Source organism: Bombus terrestris, chromosome 3 (assembly GCF_910591885.1).
Source record: "Bombus terrestris chromosome 3, iyBomTerr1.2, whole genome shotgun sequence".
In the NCBI taxonomy this organism is placed as follows: Eukaryota; Metazoa; Arthropoda; class Insecta; order Hymenoptera; family Apidae; genus Bombus; species Bombus terrestris.
The window spans coordinates 14,872,233-14,885,527 of record NC_063271.1 but is presented as its reverse complement, the minus strand read 5'-3'; the positions used below and the strand labels follow the sequence as shown (position 1 = coordinate 14,885,527).

At 29.4% G+C, this 13,295-nt stretch overlaps 1 protein-coding gene across 10 annotated transcripts in view; it reads right to left on the bottom strand.

Moving 5' to 3' along the window:
* Positions 1–703: 703 nt before the first annotated feature.
* The window catches only part of LOC100650584 (syntaxin-binding protein 5), a 74,940-nt gene continuing 62,348 nt past the window's right edge, over positions 704–13,295 (bottom strand). For 9 of the 10 annotated variants that reach the window (XM_012318515.3, XM_012318516.3, XM_048404609.1 and 6 more), the window contains 5 exons: positions 12,920–13,028; positions 7,420–7,503; positions 6,997–7,092; positions 5,690–5,814; positions 704–4,300 (listed from right to left, as the gene is read on the bottom strand). In XM_012318515.3, coding sequence (XP_012173905.1) covers positions 4,038–4,300; positions 5,690–5,814; positions 6,997–7,092; positions 7,420–7,503; positions 12,920–13,028 — 677 coding nt within the window. In that variant the 3' untranslated portion in view covers positions 704–4,037. The remainder of the gene's footprint in view (positions 4,301–5,689; positions 5,815–6,996; positions 7,093–7,419; positions 7,504–12,919; positions 13,029–13,295) is intronic. The other variant, XM_012318518.3, reaches the window with a different exon arrangement.

Here is a 13,295-nt window from a genome sequence, read left to right as displayed (position 1 = left end):
CTTAAAGAAATTTTCAAAAAATAAAATAATTCAAGAATCTTAATATTTTAGCGTTCTGATTACTAATAACCACTACAAAAGATCAGGATCTTTTTGAATACCAATAACCGATGAAGAAATTTCTTTTAGTCGCTTTCGATCATCGTCAATTTTGATTAACATTACGGATAATCAATAATTAAAAGAAAAACAGTAAAATTTGACCACACTGTAGAAGCACAATGTGTTTGATATCTCGCAGAAAACTTTACAAGAATGCTTACTTTAACTCCTGAGAGGTTTAATTGTAACTTACGAGATTAATGTTTCCGGGTTTTCTCTGTTACTTTCAGATAAAATATATTTTCCAAGCAAATAAAACCAAAGCAAAATAAATGCAAGAACTGTTATGAAGAAGTATGATCTATTTGTATATACATATATCTAACTTGTTATTTTCTCGCGTTATTTGTTTAAACATGTAACTAGTCCGGTAGCGTAATTGAACATTTTGATTTAAAACTCGAGTATCTTCGTATGATTTAGGGTGGAGTACAATTTTACTTGTAATCTATAAAATTTGGCTATCAAGCATGGTAAAAGATAAAAATACAATTTCTTATCAAAAGAATAAAGGTAAAGGCATGTGTGTGTGCATGAAGCTAATAAACGATAAGGTTTTTATAAAGAATTATTGTATTTATTAAAAGATACGAATCCTCAATTTGGTTCAAACTCATTTATTAATCGGAGCCAAGATACAGTCTGTCCTCGAGGCAGTACTTTTACAATAACATGGTATTATATTTCTTGAAAAATAAGAATTGTACTAGATTAGTAATAGTATAAATCGAGAGTATTAGATATTTCGCTGCATCTAAGGACAAAATTTCATGTACAATATTAGATTTACAGATTCAGGCCACAGCGTTGAAATAGGTTAGACAGAATAGCCGATGAACATTCGATACAAAGAGTGTAGCGAGTAGGAGAGGTAGCTACCGGTCGTTCGAACATATTCAAACAGAACGAATAAATATCTATATATGTATATGTAATGTACGTTACAAGATGATCGGGCTTACTTTCTTCTGAAAATCAAGTTCCTCAAATAGCTGAAACGTTGGATCGATTTCTAAAATTAAGTACAGATATCTGCGAAACAATGTTCCTTTCATCGAAAAGGGGAACAATCATTTTGTATCGCGAGGAGGATCTTTAACTTAATCGAGCAATAAAAAAAGTTAACTAGCCTTGCAATTGTGTTTGTGTATGAAAATAATTTGACCGATGAAGTATATGTATAGTAAATTGTATTTTCTGGTTCATCTATTGTTTGAGAAGCGGAACGAAATATTATAGATAAAGGTTAAATAGAACTTCCAATTAATAATTATCTTTACTCGTCTGTTATATTTTTCTTTGTTCTAATTTTAAATACTCCCCTTATTACAATAAATTATTTTCAAACACATCTCAACCTGTTTGATATGATAAATAATTCAGAATCACCTAAACAATAGTCTTTATACAACAAGTGTTAGAATATGTTATATTATCAAACACTTAAGTAATAATGTATCTTCTGTTTCTTGTTTGCAACTATTATACATTTAACTACTATTCTATTGTTAGAGCAGTAAACAACTTTTCGTCACTTTCACAAAAGATCCGAGAAGGATATTTTTTTATCCGCATAATACACTATTGGTTTCTCTTCTTTCTCTCTTATAGGATATCGACACACTTGTTAACTTTGTTTATATTAATATATCACCACACGATAGCGATTACTTTTTTTCTTTTTATATTTTTAGAAGATCTGTGGTGTATCGAGCTGCTTGACTTCGAATACTACCGATACTAAGACAATAAGAGCTGCCGCGAAAAAAGATATCAGTTAATAAGTTAAACGAATTAAAGTAGATTAATTCTCGGTTCTCTTGTGTACGTTATACTTGTATATATGTATATCACAATCCCAAAATTCGAAAAACTTTTTGTATGGGTGTTACAACGATATTTTCGAACAAGTCCACCCTGTTTTTTCGTGGACCACAACAGTAGTAATCATTCGATAACAGATACATCTCGTGACAAAAGGTATTATGGCGGTTTAAAAGTTTGCCAGTAAACCTCTGCTTGCGTATATTGTCCGAGGAAAATTATATCAAGAAAATGTTGACTTAACTCGAAGAAATTGCAATCTAATTAATTCTCTGCAAGACACATTATAATATAGTTTTATGCAGGTGATTAGTACCATTAACATCAACTATACAATTATTGCTATGGAAGCAGTACGACGATTCAGAGCCTCGATAAATTCAAATGAACTTATACATACATACATACATACATACATACATACAGCTCGTACGTACGTATATGTATATTATATATTGTCTTTAAGTAATCTAATCTACGTATAATTTTTAAAATTACAGTAGCTCTCTTTCGTTCTCGTCGTTATATACCATAAATTCAATTGAATTCATCATTCACGCTGAAATAGCGTAACTTACAACACGTTATTATACAAACAGCTCTTTGTTTTAACGTATAATACTTTTCCTACTGCATTTGTTCCTTTATGTACATAGCATATCTAGCGATAACTACAATTATAATAACAACTAATATACAACTTATCAACGATGTGACGACACAACAGGTCTATTATAGACGAGAATAGTACGAGCCCGAATATCTGACATCGTGGATAAATTATATATTACACTGCATTCAACGTTTATTCAGTACGCTATTATCTCAATTAATTAATTATCTTTATTGTCAATACATTCGGAACAACGTCGCTGCACCTTCAACAACAGGGTCTTGTTCAAACTTTCTGATTTGGATCTTTAGCGTTGATGAGTTATTCGTGCATCTGCCTTGGTTATTTTCTTCTAAATATGCACATGTATATAGGTACATATGTAGGTATAGTTAGTCACAAAAGCATCCGACCGTGTTACGTATTTGACATACTTTGAATAAAATTACATATTAGTAAAAAAAAGAAAATAATTCGAAGTCTACTTTCGGCACATATTTATTAGTTTATTTCATAGTAATGGACTTATTGTTTGAAAATAAAATAAAAAAAATATATATATATACTAAATAATTATATTTAAAAAATTAAATATGAGATATGTATTCCGGTGGGTAGATATTTTTGTGACATACACATATATATTTCTTGCAAAGGAGTTTTGTTTTGCAAAGTTTTGTTTTGTTTGCGAAGGAGGAACAAACAAAGACAAGGTACCGGTTCACGGGAACGATTTAATGTTACAGGACGTCCGAATGGATTAACGGAACCGATCGGTTAAAAGGCGAATTATTACATAATTATATGTATTGACTCGCATGTAGTTGAATCAGTTTCCTATATTTGCCTAAATACTTATTTTTTTATATCTTATATAACCTATATGAACTAACAATTTGTTTAATTTTAATAGTGGCCACCTCACTTTTCCTGGGTTTTACTATTTGGTTCACATGTTTCGTGCATATCATTCATTTGCCGCGTTATACGTTATGTGTATATGTATATGTATATAGAGGTTATTACACATGTTCGAAATCGCGCATATATATATATATATTTAATCTTACTTGTGTTTATACGTGTATATACGACGTTTTTTTTATATTCTTTGCTGAAAGATGTGCGTGTGTATTACCTGCTTGTAAAAGTATCTCATATATGTTTCCTTTACTCTTATTCCGCTCTCTTCCTCTCATCCTCTCTCGCTTTCTTTCTCGCCTCGTCTTTGAAGCAGACACGCACACACTCACGCATTCAAGTACTCGTTGTACACGCTTCAGTCAACTACACATACATACTTAATCGAATACAGCTCTCACTCTTTATCATGTAACATGTTTCCTGTGTGTGCGTGTAAAGTTCGCAATTACTTAATTGTCGAGTTTTAGTTACGTTCTCCTATTTGGTACGACAGAACTTATAGGTGAAATGTGAACGCTAAATTACAGTATAATTGTACGCTATTCCATATTTGGATAGAACTCGGACGACGTTCTCATAGCTGATACCATTTCTTGTCTTTGTACTTGAGCATCAATCCGTGAGCAGATTGCGAGAAACCCTCAGCTTCGGACATCATGCGTCCTGTTCGCTCCTCCAGTTGCGACAACTTTTCACCTCGCTCGAGAACCATTTGATGAGCCACGTTTACTTCTCCCGTCGCTGTTGTCACACGTTCTCGCATATTTTCCGTTGCTGCGTTCGGTCCTGGTATATGTTTTGCAACCGTACGGGAAGCTCGACCGCTTGATTCTCCAACTGAAAATAACATTAATTCGGCTACTTAATTTATTGATTCTCTGATACGTTATCGTCTTAATATAACGCATAAATATGAAATATTCTTTTTTCAAATAATATTTCTATCATATATTACATTTAATCTTATTAAAATTATATTTAATCAAAATATGGTTATTGCTATTACATACACTTCCCTAAGAAGTAACTATTTTCGTTATTTCTGATTTATAAAAATTACCAGCAATAAAATTCAAAAATTCTTCGCCTAAACCATACTTTTATAGTTTTTCATTCCAAAGCAATTTGTTCGTTCGCTGATATTCGTTTACTCGCTTGTATATACAGTAATATCTTAAATGATTGGAAAGATAGTAATATCATAATAGATAGAATGTAACACCAAATCTGATCTAATCAGATATTGTGATTGACGTATAATAAACAAAATGAATCTCAATCTCGCTAAATGCTATGTAATGAGGTAATTCCGTAACAGTCGTTCTATAATCTTTGAATATGCGCTTAATGGTCATGAATTAGTAGCTAGTGCAATTAATGGCCTTGGTATCTGCATTATACCTACATTAAGCTGAAAGCATTGCATAAAATTGTGTGCACTGCTCTTAAATCGTTAAATTCTATCGCTCGTTCTCCTACCAATTTTAAAGACATTTTCATTATGAACGTATTATATTTTCCGGTAGTTAGACCTCAATTAGAGTATGCTTTAACTGTTTCGTTTTCTCGATTCTTAACATAAAATCTGACCATTCAGACAGTTGGACATAAATTCCTTATCTATATAGCTTTTCCTATGAACAAAGCTATGTTATGTAATGATCGCAATTATGAACCATAGCTAAATACGCTTAATATGACCTCTTTGGCTGAATGTAGAATTGTTAATGATCTTTCGTTTTTATTTAAAATTGTAAATAGTCAAATCTCATTTTCTTAATTATTACAACTCATTTATTTGTACGTTTGTTCAAAAACTTCTACAATGGAATCACATATTTCATTACATTATCGTAAAATCTAAATATGGTTCAACTGATTCAATTAATCGAACACTAAAATTAGTCAATACATTTACGGATAAGATTGATTGTTCCTGTAGCTCTGTTCATCGTTTCAAGAAATCTTTATACATGGAGCTGTTTTCACACTGTTTAGATTGTGTTTTTAGTTGCAGAATTTTTGTAATTGCATTACGTGTATTTAGTTTTATACCGCTTATTATGTAGCTCATTATGTTACTGTTCTTTTACTTTTGCTCTTCTTCCTGTATTTTCTAGTTTTGTTTATTTCTTATCTTATACATAATTGCCTGTACATATTGGATTCATACCCATTCTATTAACAAATAAATAAATAAATAACAAATAACAAAATTAAACTTACATAGCTCTTCTCTATCAAGGCTTCGTGATCCTCCGCCGAAGAGGCCTTTGAAGAAACTTTCTTTAGGTGGCTCAGGCATATCGTGGCCGGTAAACAAGTCTCCCATCATTTCAGTTAATTCACCACTGGAAACAATACATTTAAAATGGTTAAAAGATTCAAATTCAATTCAAGAATTCAAATGTTTTTAAAATTATTCCTACGCGTATGTCATATAGTAAAAATACCTACATACAAAATTTTATTCTTATATTTGAGTTCTGGACATAAAGGCGAAAAAGGTAAATAAAGATTATTTCAAATATCGTTATATTTGTATTGTATCATATAAAAGAAACGATTAGATAAATGAAATTGTTTATAAATAACTGTAAAATACACATGTATTGTGGAATTAAAGCGATTCTTATTTGCTCTTCTATATCATCGTTTTAACGTCTACAAAAAGATACATTTAAAGATTTAAAAAAGCTGAAATGAATAATTTTTATTATTATATAATTTAGAAAGGCAGTTTAAAAATACGTCTCACGGAGCGGATATAGATATATAATAAATATGTACGTACAGTAGTTCTAAAGCATGAAAAGAAAATAGAAACCTACGTGATAATTACTTTAAGTGACTATTTCAACTGATTTTGTCGATATTCTTATATAAAAATATTTAAAAATTTATATTTATTGTATTTCATTATTTTGATGTAAATGATTTAAGAAAGCAACATTTCTTAATAAACAATTTTCAATACACTAATAAACAAACCATAAATAAACGATAAATACACCAATAAAAAAAGAGAATGCGCTTTTGGAATTGCTAGATAATCTAAATTTATATTGAGATATGTTATTTTTTCTATAAATAACTTTGAAATGAAAACAAAACTAGAAATCGATATCTGCAAATCTTTTTCTAAATCTAATTATATAATCTTTTAATAAATTAATTTTCTAATACACAAAAGAAAAACAGAAATTCTTTTAAATGACAAATCAAAATAAAAACACGATCGAAATGTTTTTACTGTATATGTATCATCAACATTGATTGCATGGAAAGTAGTAAAATTCTGAAGTCAAATTAATATATTTATAAGCGAAGAATATTATTTCTTGACAAGATACGAGTTAACAGACGAACTTGAAAACACCGATTTTAGATTTAACAACCTCATACCATAACATTAATTAAATACGAAGGAAGGAAATAATGAGGAATATAAATATTCAACAGGAATAATAAAATTCGATTTTTTAACTTCCCTATTAAATTCGTTGAGATATTATGATAAAATCGAATCATACCAAAATTGACTGGATACAGAAAACTTTTGGATCTCAGTGGGCGACGAGAGATATAAGCCATGGCCCCTATTGCTGAAGCAAAGTGTCTTTGCAATTCTGTAAAAAAGATATACAATAATTAGTGTGATATCTGTTGGATTCATAAAGTTTGTACGAAATATGTAGATGTACTGGGATGATAATATCGAAATTGAAAAAATGTGTGCTTACGTATATATTTAATAAGCTTTATCATATAACGAAAATACTAATAAAAATCGAAACAGCCGTCCGAACGACGTTCAAAGAAGTACCATGAGGTAAAGAAGTATAGGGATTGAGATGATTTATCGGAAAGAAATAAAATATATATGTATAGCACGCAAGGCATTGTATATTGTATAAAATACATATTGTGAAAGGTGTATTTTATAGATCACTTACTGATCGGTATCGCCATTAACAAAGAGTTGATGACCCCATATGGACAACATGGGGTCTACAATGCCATGTTTTGTAGTCTGAAAACTGTTAGAGATTACAGAGACAGGAGAAAAGTGAGCGTTAAGCCATACACGAGTAAAAAGAGATTTTTAGTTCGCATAATTAGCATTAACCCTTAAAACATTGGATCTTTTTATCTTCAAGATATTTCCAACAAATGTATTCCACTTGAATACACGATCGCTGTTTTTTCTGATATGTAAAGAGGATGATGTAAGACGAATGATAGGTAAAAAAATAATAACAGAAGTCGTTGTTTACAAAACTTGCTGCTGTCTAACAATCTTTTTTAATTTAGTGTAAACTATAGTATTAAATAGAGTGAATTTTGTGATAATACTCATATTCTGATTAGTAAGAACATGAATCCAGACTATAAATAATACATATGCAATGCAGATATTAACTTGTACATTGGAAACATGCCACGATCAAGTTTTCGAAATATCTCTAATTTTGACCATTAAATAAATATTGATTGAACAGGAGTGTTGAAACTTGGGCAATAATGTATTTTAAATTTTAAACCATTATATATTGAATATCATTAGATAATTTAACCCTCAATTGGTATCGTTAGTTCAGAAGTGATTTAATGACTAAACAAAACAATAGGCCATTTCATTCAAGAAAATGTATTACTAGCGAAATTTCAGAAGCTGTGAGTCTCAGGCGACCTTCATTCTCGTAATTTAATTTCCCTCCTGAGATAAAGTAACTTTCTCTCGAAAGATTATTTTTTATCAATTTTCAAATAAGAAAATAATTGAGGGTGACAGAGTTAAGTGGGATGTCCTGTGTATTCAAAGTACTTTACAGTACAAAAACATTAAACAAACAATGAGTGTGCCCCAGTCTTATCTCTGAGTTATGGTCAAACTATGTATTCTTCGTCTTTCGCATTTCAAAGCTGATTTCATTTGTTACAAAATATCAATGCAAAATTAGCTTGGCCATCAATCAACTACTATTTATTTTATGATATGTGGAATAGATTGTCTAGTTTTTATCGACCATAGCTTTCGAATATATTTCTTCCTGATATTCAAAGGAAATATTAAAAGTATTTCATTCGTGATAATTACATAGACAACAAATATTAATAATAGGATTTACAGTTACACTAGAAATACATATAACGATTAAATAAAACTATATAAATATATATATAAAATTATATAAATAACGATTAAAGTGGCAAAACCTTATTAAACCTAAAAATGTTACTGAAACGATAAGTTGAACAAAAAAAACTGGATGTTTTCAACAAGATAAATAATTATGTAAATTTCATAGTTTAAATTCTACAGTTTTGTAGTCTAGTATGTATAAGACCGTAGGGATAAGAACTTGCACAGTTTTTACTTTATGTAATAAGAAGTAAAGAGCGAGTACATATTTTATTTGAATTTGTAGGGAGAAAAAAATATTCGACCGATCCAATTTACTGGACTCCATCTCGAATTCGATTCCGGATCGCGTTTGCCGGGCGAGTGTTTTCCCAATTAAGCTATTCGAACTGTCGGTGAATATTTTTGCCTCAATTTTTAAGTCTTAAATTAGGCTGTTACCTACAAATATTTATTTTAAATTCTACCAGGGATTCTTCTATATTCTAAATGGTACATTTAGAAATATTTTGTATATCAGGACCAAAATTTGATACTATCAAATATTAATATCTTTAAAAGAACATCAAAATGGACCATACGATATGTATACATATGTATATGTATTATTTTACATCTTATATTAACATAGTGTACAAGATGAAGTATAATTTTAATTAAAAAATGACACCCCTTCGTGAAAAAATAAAAAATATTCGTTTAACGAAATAAACAGTATATACACGACATCTCACGCAATTGAAACAAGCTGTAACTCGAAAACGGTAAAAGATAGAAAAAGATTTCATCGGACAAAATTAAACTTTGTTTAGTGTAAATATTTTTGAATCATCATAATTTCCTCAAATAAAAGTATAATAGGCTATGAACATTTTTCTACACCAATTTATGTATATTGATTGTATTGTTTTTTTTTAATAATAATTTATATACTACAGAGAGTTTTATACAAAAAAAAAAAAAAGAAAAAAATGAAGGGTACACATATATTTATGAATATTGTATATACATGTACATCTCGAGAAATCTTTCATTCTTTTAAGTGAGTAACAGAATACACTCAATGAGTAACTATAAACATATATACAAAATACTCGAAAATGATTTGTCACAAGAATCATAGCGTTATTCTATACCTCTGGATTGGTGAAGATCTCCAAAAAAATCTTTTTGATTGCATCCAAAATCGGATATTCTAGTCACCATCAGTGTCAAAAGTCTCAAAGGAACCACAGATCTCAATTCAAAATATTGATATTGGAAAAGATGTTAAAGTATCATTAGTTTTCAGACCCATTTTATTTGTAATGTGCTTACATTCTGCAGTTGGATACAGGGGAAATGACAAATATGTTGAAAATAATGCCAATGAAAGACCGATTAAGCTTTGACATCATTTTTCAAGAGAATGGTTCAGTTACGATCCATAATTCCTTTGATAAGTTTGGTTCTCGTGACGACGATGCAGCCAAAAAATTTGTCCTTGAACTTCAAGATCAAGGTCAATCTTGCGGCTATTTTTGGCATACTTTCATTGATCCAAAGGTGTAAAATAACGCTACGTAATGCTCGTGACAAATCATTTTCGAATACCCTGTACCTACATCCAGGGACGAATTTATCTTAGCGTCAATAACAAAATATAAGCGCCAGGCCCCTAAAGTGCTTGTCAAAAAGACTAATAAACGATTATCAGAATTACACAAAATACATTTGTTAATATGCAAAGACTGGGAAATAAATTTTAGCTTGGCTGAAACGATGTCTATTGGATCAACACGTATAATCGTTCGAATATTCGAAACATTCAATGGGCCCATTCCAAAGTGTTTTGGAGAATTTTTACGTTCTATAGAATGCGTAAAAAATAATCGAATCCTCCAACAAGACTCGCTTGCCATGGGAATTTTAAACGCAGTTTTGGACTGCCATCGCATTGTACGTATTTTAATTACTACGCATGAAGTTCACTGTCTAAATGAGTATCATATTCTTACAGATTAGTTAAACAATCCCTAAACCGAAATATTAATTTTCTGTTGGTTTAACGAATATCGATTTAGCCAGGCTAAACTATTTAATATTCGGCTTAGTTTAGGGGCTCCAAAATGATTATTTTTAACTTCAAGCTCTCGAAGGTTTAAATCCACCACTGCATACATCTAATGTTTAAAAAATACATATATATGTATAAGTATATATACACCATTCATTAGTATACTGATAGTATACTAATATCAGAGAAGGAATGCGTGACGTCATTTGATAGCGTTGACGATTCAGTTACCGATTTACATTAATCTTCGGACCTAGTCTACGGCAATTTACTACATGGTATAATATCACGTGGCAAGTCGTTGTATTTGCCTTAACAAACGCTATGATATTCTAATTAAAAAGATACAGGGTCCCATTTAAAAAAATTAACTTGAATTTATATACTAAGCATGTTTGAAGTAAGAACAATTTTTTGATAACTTTAATCCCTCGTGAGGTATTCCACTGTTTCTGTTTAAACGGAACACCTTATATATAGAATATATAACATACATTTCCATCTAAATGGAAACGATGGAATACTAATACTAGCGCGGGATTGAAGTTATCAAAAAATTGTTATTACAAACACTGTTTAATATATAGAGAGACATTAGGTGTTATAATTGGTGTAAATGGATGTTATAAATAACTTTTTGTAACTATATATATATTGTATAGTATAATACATATGTATATTATATATATGTATAATTCAAATTGATATATAATAACTCAATATAAATAAGTAATATATTTCATGTTGCGTAAAACATTTTTGGATAATCATCAATTATTTTAATAATCAGAATATGAATATTCATATTAACGGAAAAGAATATTTAAGAAAACAGAAAAGAACACTATCCTAACAGAAAAGAAATATACTACGTAAGAAGAATATGAATTGAAGATGCAAATTTGCTATTATTTCAAAAGTAAACAGCTGCCAATTCAATAGAGTAAATAGTAGTAGCATAGAACTGTTTCTTGAATTAACTATATAGAAGATATTAAACAGTGCAAAAGAAGTGCTTATATAAAGAATACTACATGAAACATGCTATAAGTGTATTAAGGGTTAACGAATATACGTTAGATATAGTAAAGAAATTACATGCTATAAATATTAATATTGCTTATTATCATTTCACTAAATATACTTAATTGATTATTCTCTATTTATATTGGTGTTAGATATCAAGTAATATCTATACAACATTCACTCAGCTACATAATACATGGTGCATAACGCTATGCAACGAAAGAATGTTTAAGTTCGTATTTCAAAAATATAAAGAGATCGTGGAGTTATTATTCATTGTATATATAATTGTATATATAGATAGATAATAGTAAACATAATTTAAGTATGCCCACTATAGTTTTCACAAATATTTATATCGGTATGTTGAGAAGTACATGAAACGTAAAAAAAAATCAATTAAGTTTTTTAGTAATATATCTGCATACATATGAATAAATCAATAAATTTTCAATTTTAAATTCATAAACAAATAAACTATACTGTACATATATTTAATAAAACGTATAATTCCATTCGAAATCAATATATGCAATTAGTTACATGTTCCATACGTAATCAATTCAACGTATTCAAAAACTAATTAATAAACAAAGTTTTATATAAAAATGTTTATATAACGTTAATAATAAACAGAATATGAGAAATTCGATTATTATATTTGAAATCAAGTAGAAGTTCCCCTTGTATTAAATGATTATTCTATTCATCTCAAACAACAACAGTATTTTCTCAATATACGATCAAAGGATGCAAATATTATAATATATACTTTAATATTTACAATTGTGTACGTTATAATAATATTAGATTGTTTCTTTTTAAACAGCTGATAATGTCATGTTTTGGTGACTCATCGACGATTAATATTTCATTATATTTTGGCTATTTTTTTAAAGCTTCCACTATTTAAAAATATAAACATTTAAACAATTAGGAAATTAGTAGTTAAAGCCGTTACACGTACAATAGTTATTTAGAATAATTATTTTTTTTTACTATTATATACATATATTCCAAAAATAATCAATTAGAAGTATTAGCCAAGAAAATAATATCATTAGTATGAAATGACTTTTATGCTACATTCGACGATGTACATATATAAAATGTTGCAGTCTTGCAATGTTGCAATAATGCAATAGCATATAGTGCATTATATACCATGTGCAATTAGAATGATTATTTTGCCGCAAAGCTAATATAATGAGACAATTGTTATTCTTACCTCAAATCTATAAGCGGTAGAAAATCGACGTCTATAAGCGGCCTCAGACTTGGCAAACTATAAGTAGCTATGTGACCATTTGAAATGTAACATACAAGACAGACATTGTCTGAAACACACAGAAGATTTTGCTCTTTTATCTATATTAATCTAACTTGATTTTTACCAGATGAGTTGAATACTGATTTGCTATTTACTCAAAAATGTTAATACCGACTGAATATAATTCAACATAGAATTACACATATCGAAGTATATTCCAACGATTACATAAAAATGTTCAAAGTATGTTTGTTATACTATGATCTGCGACAACGGTGCACTACATAAGTATATATAACTAGCATAAAATTCCTTCCTTATTGACCCACAATCT